The following is a 16,429-nucleotide window of genomic DNA, read 5'->3' as shown; positions in this document are numbered from 1 at the left end:
ATCGGAAGTGCTTCTCTCTACAGGGAGCGAACCGAGGTGTTAATTTCTCACGTTAATTAATTACAAAAAAGGTAATGATTTATTCATCTCACGCCCGCATGAATGGGTCTTTATAAACAGCCCGTTATTCGGTGTGTTTGGACAAAGAGGCTCTGCACACCTCTGTGGTCACTCTCCTCGGTTTCCGCCACATTACGATCCGGCGATGTCTGATGTGTGAACGGATCGTTGTTTGGAGTCGGATCTTTCAGCGGTTCTGTTGAGCCGGTTGAACGAATTGGACTGAATCCGCATGAGCGGTTCTCGAATCAACAACACGCTGACAATGTTACAAGTAAAACGTAGGAAATATGGTTATTGACTGTTTGACTTTTGTATTGGAGTTTTGTTTTTAATAAATCGCATTTTATGAAAACTTACACAAAACGTTGTATGTAAACTATGGTGGTTATAGTAGATTAACTTTAGTATTGCACATACAGATATTTTCTTTAGATACAACTGACCAGTTGAATACAGAAATTTGAAGAATAATTACGTCATGACGTAAAGAACAGCTAAATTCGATTCATTTAAATGAACTGTTCGAAAGAACCGATTCGCGAAATGAATCGGATTTTCCATCACTTTGCAGTAGTAGGGTACGTGTTGAAAGAAGGGGCGTTCCTAGGGAAATATTTATGGCTCTATGCACGTCTTTCCCTTCATAAATGGTGAATATTCATTCATGTCTTCGAGAGACGAACAAAAGGCTTTTTCTCAATGTCTTTACATAATCACAACCATTCCTGGGCTAAAATGTGAAAGTACAGAAGGTCGAGTGGGTAAAGGATATTTCTAACAACATCCACAGATGGTTTCCTGCCCTGTGCTCCTGTAGAGATGCACATAGACCATGTTTGCCTGCTGTGTGAGTGTAACCATTCTGCTCATTTCAGTTTCAGACATTGCAAAAGATACATTTAGATGCTTCGAAGTTATCAAATCTCTTTCTTTTTTTTTATTTATTTATTTTTTTTTGTCAATGGTTTTTGCCTTGCAGGACCATTACCTCACAGTTTTTGCAACATGTTAAGTCTAAATAATAATAATTTATGTAACAAATATTAGAAATCACAATTGAAAGATAAAAAGTCAGGACGTTGCAATTACGACATCAAAGCTATAGAAAAGTGTTCAGAGACACTGATAATGTTTCTAATTTTTCATTTACACCACATTCAAGCATTGTCCGGACATGAGTTTTACATCTCGAGGTCCCTGACAGTCAGAGGCCTCGGGCACTGGCCCCATTGGCCTGGTACGTAATCCATCCTTGATCTGATCAAATGGGGCTTATTGTAGCTACTGCCCTTTGGCAAACATGCAAAACCTCAAAAATAGGACAAATAGTGTCTGTGATTGCGGCATGTCTTGTGATTTCTTTAATAGACACCAGCGCTAACTGAATCCGATCAAACATTTTAGCCAGTAATCAAAAAATGCTACTATCCTTGCAAGCAGGATTGTCTATTTTAGCACTTTATCTGTCTTTTGCAGGACATGTTCCCAGGTCAGATTTGTTGAAATAGACCAGTGGTTTTCAACTGGTGGGTTTCGACCAAAAAAATGGGCCACAGGTCTTTTCTGTGGAGAGTGGGTGAAAATTAAACTAAATGAAAGTAACATGCAGCTAACCATAGGATAACAACAACCTAGACTATGGGGTTTATGGGTCCACAACAAAAATAAACTCGTACTTACCACTATGTAATTTGTGCTACATTAATGCATTTCAATGATTATTTTAATCCTCATGTTGTGTTTTGGTCATATCTTTTTTCTTGCATTTACCAACCTACAAAAATGTGCTTATAATTTTTTATTATAATATTTTTTTTTGTTATGCTATATTAATACCAAATATTTCATTCAATCTTTTTATCACCTTGTTTTGTTTCAATTAGCACAGGTTTTTGTGTTTCTTTTTGGAACTGATTGATCATAGGCATTATCTGAGTTTATGCACCACAGTTTTGAGTAAATATTGCCAAAATTATCATTACTACAAAAAAAAAAAAAAAAAAAAAAAATATATATATATATATATATATATATATAACCTATGCTAAAAGAAAACAAGCTGAAAAAACAAAAAAGATTGAGTCCAAGATTTTGTAATAATTTAGCATAATGAGAGATTTACAAGCAATTTTAAAAAGGCTGGTCATTTTTAGGTAAAGGATTTTCAGCACAGAACAAGGTTTAAAGGGATAGTTCACCCAAAAATGAAAATTCTGTCATCAACAGTTGACTGTAGCCATTGACTCGTGGAACTTAGTGGCTACCATTGTGCAAACATTCAAAATATCTTCTCTTATGTTCAAAAGAAGAAAGAAATTCATACAGGTTTGGAACAACTTGAGGGTGAGTAAATGATGACAGAATTTTCCATTTTGGGTGAACTATTCCTTAAATGATTTTTTGTTGGTTCATACTTTGATGGGCCCTGAAGCAAAACCAATAGAGCCCCTAATATATAAAGGCACAAACTGCTCTAAACATGCAGAATGCTTGACCACGTGATATTATGCCCAGATTAAATGTCATATTTTCCATAAGAACTAATACCTAAATGCTCACAGTGCTCTGAATAATGTAAAGCCATTATTTATTGCTATGATAAGATCCCCTCCTCCATAACCATTCCCAGCAAGTGTCATTATTGAGTGAGTGTGTCTATAGTGATGTGTCAGTGTTACTCAGAGCAGATGCTTCTCTCCTCATGGGTGAATGCGCATGAACACATCTTTGCACACATAGTATAAACACAGCAAGAGAACAAATGCCACCAGCCTCTGTTCCACAAACTTATCATTTCTCTCGAAGGGAAATGGAGCAGTGGTGCAATACTAAGGCTGTTCTGGGACGTGCTTGGCGAATGTTGTGGGAAGCCAGACTCTTTGTGCAAATGCAGACCCAGTTGCACAGAGACTTTAAATCAACACAACAGCACTCTGTCAGTGCACTGGGTGCATTCAGCTGTCGTGAACTTACTTAGTGTGGTGGAAGGAAAGAAATGAGAGATGAAATCATGCAAAAAAGAGAGCAGTAGTTTCCTCCTATTTCCTTCACAGGCATAATGACATAGCAAGGTTTTGAAAACAGCATTGCCTCTATTTATATCTGTTGGCTGCCACCGAACCACCATGCTGTCAGGCAACAGCAGGATGGTAAAGAGATCTAGCTTCAGCAACATGGTTTTGAGTGAACTTAGTCCTGCTTTCGAAAAGCAGTAAAGGACATAGCTGATTATATGCAGGGATTATACGCGTTCTGATATATGGTTTCCAGGACAGACTTTTAGGGTAACATTACATTTATGCATTTTACTGACACTTTTATCCAAAGCAGCTCACACTTCATTACACAACACAAAGATACATTTTATCAACTTATTCATTATTTGGAAATCAAACCAATGACCCTGGGGTTGCGCTACAGTTTGAGCTACAGGAACTGACATTCTAACAACATGCAATATGATATTATAGATTTTGTCATATTTTTAGTATGAACTAATAACTAAATGGTAAGAAAAAAATCATTGAAAGTAAAAAAAAAAGGTGCATGAATACATAAATATAAATCAAAAAGTAATTTGCAATATTCTTTTTATTATTTTAGTATTTTTAAGGTAATAGAGCATCCATCCATCCATTTAACTCTGTTTGGTCGCAGGACAAAAGATTAATCAAAAGAAAAAAAGACTAAATAAATAAATTAAATTTGTACTATTTTAAAGGAAATAGAGAATAGTTTTGATAAAAGAGTTTTTCCACTGTTGTGGCTAAATATCAAAAATTCATGAAAATGAATTCAAGAAAAATGTTGTAAAATATTTATGGTTACACCCAAAGCGTTGCCTTGAAAAAAATAATAAAAAATGTGCGAACCCCCTTCCCCCCGACTTAATTTGTAGGCTATACCATAGAAAACCCACTCATCACATGGCCTGGGACAACATTCCCGGCTGTCACCCAGACAACGACCCTGGTTCCACCACATTTCTAGAGTTATTAAATCAAAGCATTTGTTGAAAATGGTATAAAAGCTTTTAAAAACCATATGACACCAACACAAATACACAGCAAGAATTTGATGTGCATTTTAATAATAAAATAATAAAAATCATTTTAATTTTAAAATACAGTTGCAATTGTAAATATTAGTATATATATATATATATATATATGTATATAAAATATGAAAAATATATAAATACTGTCCCAGAGTAGCCATAGCTCTTCTTGCAAGCCTTTCATGAATGACATGAGTAGATTGGACAGGGGAGCACATCTCCAGACAGCTTTCACTGACCTCACTTGTATTGATGAGTTCAGCTGGTGTGGAGTAATGTGACGGACAGGAACCTACTCTAGCCCCCTTGGGCCCCATTTCTTCCAGCTGATCACAGAGGAATGCACATCAGAGAGGTCTGGCCCAGCCAAATGCAATGTCCAATGTTTTAATAGTACTGTGACTGAAAAGAGAGTTCGATCCTCCTGCCACTTTTCCTTCTCATCATCATTGTTGAAGTGAGTCAGCGCTGTTCACCTGATCTCCAGAATCATCTGTCTTCATCTCTTTTACTTTCATTTTATTGCGAGTGTTCAACTGATATGTTCTCACAAATCCAGCCATATTTTCTACTCATGTTCTCTGGTATATAGTAGTAGTACGTTCAGTGCTGATCCTAGACTTCTGGGGGCCCCACGCAAAAGGGGGGTAGTCTTGAGACTGTACGACATTCACGTTACATGATTTGACTGATTTTTACGCAGAGAGGGGACAGCGCACCGCATTAAAAGAAATGATCATTCATGTTTTCATAACCGCTGACCAAACTATAAAAACGAAACTAAAATTAAAACATCTTTGAGAGCAAGTATTTCGGGGGCCCTACGCAGCTTGCGTATTCTGCGTATAGGGAGGATCGGCTCTGAGTACGTTGCCCTATTGGTGATGAATTATACATCTCACACACTTACATGCTTCTGCGTCCGTCCTGACCTTATTTCTGTTTCCCTTTTTACCCTGCCACCCCTCATATACCTCCTCCCAGCCCTCTGGCGAGATGTCTTCCTCAGACGAGGAGAGCCTGAGCGAACGTTCGTGTGTGAGCGAGCGTTCGTTCCGCAGCGAGAGGTCCGGGGGCTCTCTCTCGCCCTGCACCCAAAGCACAGCCGGGCCCAAAGGGGACACTCTGCCATGGAACCTATCCAAACATGAGAGACGCAAGCGCAAGAGCCAGGATTCAGTGCTGGACCCTGCAGAGAGGGCAGTTGTGCGAGTCGCAGGTAAGAAATTCGACTGTGACACTGAGAAGTGTGTGTTCAGAAAGAGTTCTTTAAGTCAAGTCAAGTCACTATTATTTGTATAGCGCTTTTAATAATGCAAATTGTGTCAAAGCAGCTTTACATCAGCTTGATATATCAGCTTTACAGTATTTAGACGGGAAATAGTGTCATTCTCCTCTAGCCAGAAAAAATCAGCAGTTTAAATCTAGGCTGAAGCAGAGTCAGATTGTGCAGAGTACTCATCTGGTTCATGTGGTCTCGTCCCGATGGCCGTCTAGGAGACAGGGTCTTCACTGGGGATCAGTTTCTGGGGCTCATCTAGTTGTCCTGGTCTCCGCTGACGTTCAGGGCTGTAGAGGTCATCTCTAGGTGCTGATCCACCATCTGACCTTTAGGGATAGTTCACCCAAAAATAAAAAAAGGAATCATTAACTAACCCTCATGTTGTTCCAAAACTGACCCTCTTTCTTCTAAAGAGCACAAAAGTATATTTTTTTTTTAGACTGAAAAAGAATGTTTCAACTTTTTTTGTCCATATAATGAAATTCAATGAGATCCAAAACAACAAAGGACCACACTGACTTGCATTATATGGATAGAAAACACTGATACATTTTTAAAATGATCCCTTTGAGCAAAATAATGAAATCACTTTAAATCAAATCTATAAATTAGGCTTACCAAGCAAGCATCCCTTGTTTTGTGTGTCTTGAGTCATTGATTTGATTTAAAGCAGTCTGGCAGTTGGCTAAAGTTGGAAAGGAGGACACGCAGTGGTTTCTAGATATACCGTATAACATTAGTGTTCTGGGATTCAGCATTGATACATGCAGCTGCATGTGGATCGAGTTCTGTGAAATAAACTGTGATTGGGCTCGTGTGGGAGAAGAGAGGCCAAATGTTGGGAGCCGAACTGTTTTGAGACTCTTTTTAGACACGCTGGCTGTTGCTGATTTCATTACTCCTGACAGACCGTGTCTGTGTTGCTGAACTAAACAGTTGTTGAATACAGAGAGAAAACTGGCTAAAGGGAAAGAGGTTTAGTTACTTTTTAGTGACTTGGTATATATGCGATCAAAAGTGTGAGAAAACACTAGTCAGTGTTTACTAGGTTTATAAAAAGTATATCCAAGGCACATCTGGAATGCTTTGCAGACTGTCACGCTACGGCCTCAACAGAGTTTTCCCTGCCAATCCTAACCTCACATTTTTTACGACCATGTGTCGAGCTTGTGTCCCTCTAGATTCGCCTCTGTCAGACATAATCTGTGTTTGTTCCATCAACGTTTGGGCCTTTCTTTTTGGTCTGGAAAGCTTGTTTGTTGTTATAGGGGAATGCTGGATGAAATTGTACAAGCTTGATGAATTTTGCATAATCATAAGCCTAAAATACAATGACTTGACATAACATAACTGAAGTCTACATTAGAGTCAACGATATGTTGCACATATTTTCTTTTTTTCTTTTTTTTCTTTTTGTCTGGATGTATTAATTTATCCAAAAATACAAGTACATTAAAATAGTGCTGTCAATCAATTAAAAAAAGTAACTGATTAATCACACATTTTTGTGATTAAATGAATCGCAATTAATCCCACCTAACATTAAAGTTTTCAAATATACCTTTATATTGCAATAATTTCACATGTAATCTTCAAACTAATGTAGAAACAACATAAAGACCGTATATTTTATAGCCATTCAACATTACAGTGTAATTGAGAGCTATCAATTTGAACATTTATTAGGCTTTAAAAAATAACAACTTCTAATTTAAGTGGACTTAATCTTCACAATTATTATAATAAATGTGATATTTACCTGTGCTTTTCGGACACTAAATTCTAAATGAAATATAGATGAATCCTTAAAGCTACAAAAGTTATCGTTTTCCTCTTTTCAAAAACTGCTACTGTTAAATATTTTTAACGCCGTTAAAAACTGGATAAATTAATCACCTGCGTTAACGCGCTAATTTTGACAGCACTTATTAAAATACATACACACAATGACTTGAATACAGTGTACATCTCTTCTATAATGAACATGCATTCATTTTTATATTTCAAGTAAAATATTAAAAATGTGAAATTATATGAATCTGGGTAATATAGCTGTCCTGATATTAAGACAAATAAAAAGCCTCATTAAAAGAATGAAAAGTAGCTAGGCATCTTTTTTATTATTATTATTGATTATTTCTTAGGAAGAAAAAATATTTTAAGAAAACTGCTTTAAAAAAAACTGTGCAAAAAACATTCTTTTAAAATCTGATCATTTGAACTTTTATAAATTATACAATAAAGGAGTATGACATATCAAAACTGCCTGCCTGATTGTTTATTATCTCTGACACTTAGTATGGAGATACAGAGGTGTCGAGGGACCTAATGGGTGACTCAGCCTGAATCCCTCAATTCCCTTGTTGCCATGGGTTACCTGTTTGCTTTTCCAGTCCCCCTTAGTTTCCATGGCTATGAAATAGGGGGGAAAGGGAATCAAAAAGCACGAAAGCCCGAAAAACAAGTAGTGATATAGTTAGCAAGCTCGTTTGAATTTCAATTTGAGTTTCAGAAAAGAGAGAGTAGTTACGTGAAGTTTAAATCGTTTAAAAGAAATGATTGAAAGAATAAAGAGAAAATAAAAAGAAGGTGATGACAATGGATGAGAGGAGAGAAGAGAAAGGGCAAAAAAAGGACAAGGTTCAAAGAGGCGGTTAAATTAAAGGGGAAGGGAAATAATGGTGTTTAAAGGGACAAGGTTAGAGAGACAATGAGCATGGAGGTAATAACTGGAAGGAAGGCAAGTGTGTGTGTCTGATTTACAGCACTTCAGTCTTGGAATGCCATGCTGCAAAACAGTTATGACAGTTGCCTAGAAAACATAGCGAGTTTCCAAACACAAACTACTCTATGCACACAGATCTCAGCTCTGACCACCTTTCATTTTATGTGTGCGTGCAGGTGAAGCTGTTCGAACCCAAGCTGCAGTCCAAAGGTAATAAATTGGCTAAATCACAGCGATGTCAAAGACTTTTGAGTCTGGGTGGCCGTCGACTGTTGTGAGTGGTGTCTGAATCAGTACACACTAAAGAAAGAGGATAAGAGGCTGATGAAGCCATAATTTCAAACAGTTTAAATGTGGCATGACAGGGAGAGTCACAATGGAAAAACACTTTCATAGTGTTTCCCATCAAGGTTTATTGTTGTTGCCCACCTACAGAGTAAGAAAAGAAACAAAATGTGTGCTTTTTCCATTGGAAAGAAGTTGTTTGTTCCCTCGTTTTAGTTCAGTCAAAATGATTTAGTAAATCTAGAGAATTATTATTTCACAATATTTATATTTTCCCCACATGTCATGTACAGGGCTCCGTAGAGACATCTTTTTTATATTCACAATACCTTTGCCTTCATTTACTGCTCACTTAAAGTAAATCTTTAAAAACACAACAACATTTTTATAACACTGTGAAACATAATCATTAGCAAATGTATTTTATTTTTCATTCTGTAAATTATATTATTAAATACTGCCTAAATTGCTTGTAGCATTTAATAGTTCACCCAAAAATGAAAATTTGCTGAAAATTTACTCACTCTCAGGCCATCCAAGATGTAGATGTTTGTTTAAAATTAAAGGAATTATAATAATTCAAGTAATCCACATGACTTCAGTCCATCAATTAATGTCTATTAAATCAATTAAAACAAATCCATCAAGGCGTTTTAACTTTAAACTGTCACCATAATCCATAATCAAAATCCACAGACATTGTTTAGGACTGTTTTGGACTGTTTTTGCTTATAAATGGTGCTTAATTTGTGCATATTTCTCTCCTGATTTAAACGAGATTACTTTTTCATTGGAGAAAGCAATATTACTAGAGGATTTTAAAGCAACAGTTTGAATTTAAAAACTTTGTAATGATGGATTTTCTTCTTACAAACACAGCTTTTCACTTCACAAAACATTCATTGATGGACTGCAGTCATGTTGTGGATTATTATGATGTTTTTATCAGCTGTTTGAACTCTCATCCTGACGGCACCCATTCACTGAAGAGAGTGACGTTATGCTAAATTTCTCCAGATCTGTTCTGGTGAAGAAACCAAATCATCTATATCTCGGATGGCCTGAATTTTCAGCAAATTTTCATTTTTGGGTGAACTATTCCTTTAAATTTTAGTTTCTAATGTTTCATTTTGAATTTATTTAGACAAAACAGTATTTTAATACCGGCCTTGTATTGGTTATCAGCCAAAACATGACAATAATAATTGTTTTTTAATAATCTGTACTGGTCAAAATTTTATTGGTGCATCCCTATGTGAAAGTTTAGGGGTCCCAAACATAATATGGCGTGTTTTTGTTTGTTTTTTTGGTAATGCTTTTAGCTTTTATGCGCAACCTCAATCACAGAACCAAACTCCATTTTTTTCTTTTGCATATTTCATAAAGGTATCTGTTTGGCAAAGCCACATTTATGTGGTTTAATGTAAACAGAATGTGCATACCTAGTCAAATTGCAATCGATCAAGCGCTTGAAGTGACTAAGCATAAATAGTCCCTTAGAGCTTTTAAATGTAGACTAACTGTGAATGCTATAAATGTAGAATGTTATCCTCTTATTCTGAGCTGGATGAGGAAAGAGATCTTATTTATATACAAATCAGTAAACTGATCCGCTGTCACTGAAGTAAAATGCCTGAGACATAATCCATAATAACAGTGAGCCTAAAAATATTGTGCTTTTAAGAATCATTTATATGATAATTCCACCTGCAAGAAATGAATGACATTACAGCTATTTTAAAAGCAAAAATACATTTTAATAGAGCCAGAATATTTAGGCAATCTTGCTTTATTGAATTATGTTGCCCTTGTTTCCCGGAGATGTGAATGTGTAATGTGCCTCAGTGGTGTGTGTTTAGGGACTCATTGGGCCAGTAGCAATATCCGCTGTCAGGCTAGCAGTTGTTAGATGTTCTGTGGGGTCATGCGTGACTTCCAGGTTTCACACAATACTTTGTTTTTGTGCAAGTGTGTGTATCTTTGCTGTATTAGCCTGTGGTATAGGATATCGAGGAATGGGGTGGAGAAGTATTGCGAATGTTTCAACACTCTCTTTAAAAGCATTAGGAACTAAACTTTCTTGGTCACCCAAGGAAGGCTCGGCTACTAGGCGATTTTCATGGATCTACACCTGCTCTCATTATACAGGAATGCTTGTCCCAACACATGCAAAGGATATATATCAGACAATGTTTATAACAGCAGCTTGATGTAAGCGTGCTATCAAATTGACTTTTTATGAGGCGATAAGTGACGGAGGGGATTTGTGTCACAGAAATGTCCTAAGAAATTACATTTATTCAGGGGCAGGTTTTTGTGTTTAAAGCACATATTAAAAGTTCCTGATTTATTTGTTGTTTAACAACTCAAGTGGTGATACATTTTTGAAGTGGTTGGATCAGCAGTTCGTGGCCTGGGTTTGAGTCTTGTGGTTAAGGTTTGGTCTGGGTGAGGGGATCTAGTTTTGGAAAGTCTGGTCTTCTTATGAAATTGTTATATTAGGAGTTTGGGGGGGTTTGCATGTACGTTTTTTTTTTTTGCATGACTGATAAGAGAAATCTGAATCAAATCAGTGACTTTATTTTGCCTGAAATTACTCTTTGCATCTGTAAGGTGGCAGTGCACTAGTGCGGTAATGTGGTACAAAGCCTATCCACTGATTCTTGAACACTGGGACAAAATGAGGCTACAAATTTGAGAAAAAAGTCAGTATATAAAGGAAGTATTCTGGATTAATCTCTTCAGCATGCTCAGAGGCATTAACCTATTTTTGGATGTCCAGCTACTTCCATTTTCTAATAAAATGTGATTTATTTATTTAAATGTGATATATTTGTGTTAATATAATGTGGTTCAACACTGCCGAATCCACAAATTATGTGGTTAGAATAAAATAAAAGTATTATAAACATTTACAAAGCCAGCATTCCCTTCAAAGAATTAATGAATCAATTGAGACTTCAGATAATCAGTTCCATCTATCACCACAAGCAAATCTAATGGCATAGACAAATAATCATACATATTAAATTCAGTAGACATAATATTTTCCCAGTGTACTATGATCTACATATATTTATGCTACTAATAGGAAGAATTCTCAAATCCCACACAATTAATTTACAATTTGTGTGACAGAGTCGATATGTTTGTGACAGAAAATATGAGCACAACCACTTAAAACAGAGCCTGTATGAGTTTTTACATCACAGTAAGAATATAAAGGCTGCCTTTAATTTTGCCTGATTTTATAAAGGTTTTCGTACATATCTGACAGTGTTGATGAAATGTATGACTTTAATACTTTATAAAATGCGTATCTGTCAGCACATATAAATGTTTATTTTTTCTTAATTAAATATATTAGCGTTAATCTGTATAAAGCAGGTGGTAGGGGTAGTGAGAGATGCACCTCTCTGCTTTAACCAGTCGGGGGCGACAAAACCCAAGAATCAGACTCAATAATATCAGCCATTGTCACCATGAATTTCCTGCGCTGGATGTGCCTGGCGTGGCTGTGGAAGGAAGGAAGGAAAGAAGGGAGGGATGGATGGATGGAGGAAGAGAGCGCAGGCACTGCGGGAAGAATAGAGAAACCTGAACCCCATTCGCGCTGGGGAAAAGAGAGGGAGGAGTGAGACACACGCCGTGTGATTATTATAGAAGCGGCCATTACATTGAGCAGCACGGATGGAAAAAACATAATATAGCGGGTACCGGCGAGTCAACAGCGCACCGACAAAGGAATACAAGACGCACTGTCCGGATACCGTTTCACTGAGGCCTCATATCTGCTTTCGGAAGGAGCCGAACGGACCGCCCACCGCACATAGACACACACATACTTGAGAAGCGCACACATATAAACCCAATCACCGGCCCGCACGCGCTGCAATGGACTTTAAATACGAGAACCGTTGGGACTCTGATCTACACCAATGAAAGATGGGTTTATATAGCAGTACATCTAGATTTAAACCGTTTCATATGTTTAACCGTCATTTATGATAAGGGATATTTACTCTAAACATAGATATTACGTATTGTTATTTATCTAATCTTTTTATGACGGCACATTTATAGGAACCGCCGGTCCAAAGTAGCTTTATATCACTCGATTTATTTAATTCATCGTGTTTACGATCACCAAATATAATATAAGACGCTTTAGAAACATATTGAAGCGTGAATAAGTCCTTATCCACTGTGGATATTTAACGCAAACGGGACTTGACAGCTGTTGTCGGACGACCGGGATCCACCGTCCTGGATTACTCTATCGGCGGGCCGCTGTAAGTCGGCCAGCGGGAGTGAGAGACGCTATGGCCGGCTACATCCCGGGCTTACTGCCGGCGAATCACTCCCAGGAGAAGGAGTTCGCACAGGCGTATGAGGATGTGCTGGAGAGATATAAAGGTAAATGACTCACTAAAGGTCTGGTTTGTTATGTTGTTTATTACTTTGGGAAAAGTCTGTATGCGGTTGCTGTAGCTGATATTGTGTGCCTGCTTTACATTTGCTATTTGTTGTCAATTGTCCAAGGACAGTGGAGGATGGTGGGTCTCTATTCCCATGGGTTTGTGACAGGGCAGAGGCCATCCAGTGCTTCTGTGCAATGTTATATGCAGCGAATGTTGTTAATTAGCAATTTTTCAAAGTGAAAGTTTAAAATAAAAACGGAGGACTGCGTGTTTTTCAAGAGGCCACACTAAATGGTAAATTAGTAAACAAATAATAATAATAATAATAATTTATGCAACAAGCCTATCCAGTATTCCAGTGTTGCCAGTTCTTGTCCAGAATCCTTCAGTATGTGTAGTTGTGATGAATGAGTTTGTCCAATTTCCCACTAGTGCAGGTTTCCCAAACTCTTCGTTTTTGTCAGCCTGAAATCCTAGATGAAAAGTATTTACTTGAAGTACCCCCTGAGATTTTGTGTTAGTGTTTCAATAAATTAACAATACATTCAGATGTCCATGGTTTTCTGATACCAGTTAATGAACCCAAACTAAAATAATAATAATAAATGTTGTTGTTGTTTTTAGGCATATTATATTATTAGTTTGAACCCTAATTAAAAGTGAAATTTCAGTTGTACAGTAAAATAAAAAATGAATATATGACAATACAATATAATAATAATTTTTATTATTCTTTATATTTATTATTATTTATATTATTTTAAATAACATGGAACTGGTGCACATTATGTTCGCACAGCTGCAGAGATTGATTTCACTGAATTTACTATGGACCAAGCAGCTCTGTGACACTGAAAACACAGACTCAGGAACTGCTTGCGTGTAAATGATCCCAGTGCTGCACTTCAGCCCGTAACATGCAGCGCAACATACTATATGCTTATTTAATTAAACCAAAGTGTTTGATTTGATAATCACACTAAGCTATATCGGACTTATCGGTTTATTTTGTTTAGTTGAGCAGCTCCATTTATTTATGCAATAGTTTATTAGCTTTTCCTTAACTCACAAACCCCCTTTTGAGAAATCTTGTCCAACTGTCCACTGCTGTCCCAGCTTGTCTGGTTGTCTGCTGCTGTCTGATCCTCTCCAGTGGTCCACTGCTGTCTGAGCACGTCCAGTTGTTGGGAATCAGAGAAGGATTGTCCTCAGATGGACAGCAGTGAACCCCTGAGGGCCTCAGACAGCTCTTGTGTACTTCTGATGACAGTGTTCCTGTGAAATATGAATACCTCAAATCTAATTGACCGTGATGGGAATAGAAGGGAGAGCGAGTGATGTCAGTTGATTCGAAGAGCATCTGTGATGCAGCCCTGATGAAAAGGGGCCTTTTAATTATTGATTATTGTAATGAAATGTGATTCTGTCGGGCCATTGGGACAGGGGCCTAAGATAGCACTGGGAGCTAGTTTTGTAGACTGTGATCTTAATGGATCCTCTGTGTATCAACTGGTCATTTTATATCTGTAAAGAATGTGCTTATCTCTATGAAAAGGCTTTGATATCAAAGGAAATATAGTGTTTTTCTGTACTATTTAGAAAAATGTCTGATGTCCATTAGAACTACCACAAAACCACCTCTAATAATGCCTATAAACCTAAAAGCTCAGTTGTTGATGTACTGTACTAATGCATCCAGCTGCTCCCCTCACACTGTACTGTTTGTCTATTCAGATAAATGTATTTCCTTTGACAGACGTTTTGTCAATGTAACACTTTTGAAACAACAAGGCTAATATGAGCAGGAGTGCTGCCCTCCACAGAGAGCGTGGTAAATCAGGCTTAATTAATTGTATGCATTACACCCACATTAGCCAACAGAAATTTTCAAAGTGGTTGCTAAGGGAGTTGTTTTATTTTGATGAATGAAGGACTAAGGGCAGCAAGATCTGAACTTATGCAACCCTCAACTTCCTTCTTGTATTCTATTTATGCTTTTCGTTTATTCTTATTCTTTATGTATTGACGCAGACAGCCTTCCTCTTTTCTTCCCAGGCTAGCTTTGTCAAAGGTCAATAGATTTAACTTTATACGCCCCACTGACTCTCAATTGTGTCTTTTGTGACGTGTACTTTGTTTTACGCTGAGTAATGGTTGAATGTGCAATTATTTATTTTTTGATTCATTAAATACATATGCACTACCAGTTAAAAGTTTGGACATACTTGTTACTAAAATATTTTTATATTTTTAAAATGTTTAAATAGGTGTGCTGGATTGCACAATCCAAAATCTTATGATTAAATCCTTGAAAATAGTTAGATAAATATAAATTGTGACTAAATTTAATTGCTACAATATATATTTATTTATTTATTTATAGGTAAGCTGATAAACTCGACTGCATAATAAAGGAGAAGGAGCCAACAAGAGTCCAGCGTATACTGGAATACTATTTAATGCAGAACTGTTGAGATATTACATTTTTTGTTCACTGGTCACTACATTATTATATTATTTGCAATATGTAAACTATTAGGCCTAATAATAAATAATGTGTAGATGTTTCAAAACTGTGACGACTTATGTATTACAGTATCAAGTATCATGTGATGTTTTCAGAGTTTAAAAATTTCTGTGTCAATATCTTTCAAGCTTCCCCTGCTGTTTGCAGTGAAACATGAGTGGTCACACATATACAAATGTGTGTATATATTCCTTAATGTTTTTCTAAGGCTTTCAGCTTTGTCACTTGTGGCAGTTTCATGAAGAATAGGAGAGGAAATGTGAGAAATGTGGATTTGGTGGCTTGTGAAGGTGTCACTTGAAGCTGAAATCTGAGTTGGACACATGATACTGGATTAAATAATTCAAAGGCCTCTGTATGCGAGTGCATGTCTGTTTATAAAAGGGTGGTGACTATTTGGAACATATTTGTATTTTGTTTTGAGCTTAAGTTGTTTTTCCGTATGCATTGAATTAACTGAAGCTCTAAGACAATAGCAGGATATGGAAGACCAACTGTTGTCCAGAATGAGAATGAGACAGAACCATGAGTCAGAAGAAAACAGACTCGTTCAGGATACAAACCACAGCAGCTTGCAAATGGCAGAAAGGGACACAGCCCTGGTACCGGTGGTCTGCTGTCGTCCTTAAGATAGATACAGTTGATATTAGGGCTGTGCAATTAATCGCATGCGATTGTCACGCGCATCTCATCAGTAAAGCCGGTTCTGTAATTGGCATTAAATCGCCATCACCTGCTCTCAGATGGAGCGGCATTTAATACACAGAGCCGTAGTTCACTGACGAGCAAGGCAATATCACGTTAAAAATTGCGATAGTAACAGCCCTAGTTGATATCCTAGGGGCATGCTTGGAGATTGTGAAATAGTCACAGTTGATGCCAGACCAGAACTGCTTTGCTAGATTGTACACAAGTCGAATCCTTCATGATTATGCATATAGAAAATGGGCTCCTTTATTTTTAATGTAGATGCTTATAACTGAAGGTTTTGAAACCGTATCCAGTGCAATGCCATCTTGTCATTTGGCTTTGTCTCATGTTTACCTCCCATCCATAGTGTTTGCCTCGC

The 16,429-nt window shown here is 37.1% G+C and overlaps 1 protein-coding gene across 8 annotated transcripts in view; it reads left to right on the top strand.

Annotated features, from left to right (window-relative positions):
* The window catches only part of macf1a (microtubule actin crosslinking factor 1a), a 176,072-nt gene that overhangs the window by 427 nt on the left and 159,216 nt on the right, over positions 1 to 16,429 (top strand). For 7 of the 8 annotated variants that reach the window (XM_058752914.1, XM_058752926.1, XM_058752915.1 and 4 more), the window contains exon 2: positions 5,105 to 5,339. In XM_058752914.1, the coding sequence (XP_058608897.1) occupies positions 5,117 to 5,339 (223 nt within the window). In that variant the 5' untranslated portion in view covers positions 5,105 to 5,116. Of the gene's footprint in view, positions 1 to 5,104; positions 5,340 to 11,904; positions 12,829 to 16,429 lie in introns of those variants that run through there. The other variant, XM_058752917.1, reaches the window with a different exon arrangement.

Source organism: Onychostoma macrolepis, chromosome 19 (genome assembly GCF_012432095.1).
Source record: "Onychostoma macrolepis isolate SWU-2019 chromosome 19, ASM1243209v1, whole genome shotgun sequence".
Taxonomy (NCBI): Eukaryota; Metazoa; Chordata; class Actinopteri; order Cypriniformes; family Cyprinidae; genus Onychostoma; species Onychostoma macrolepis.
This window is presented reverse-complemented; position numbering and strand designations above follow the sequence as displayed.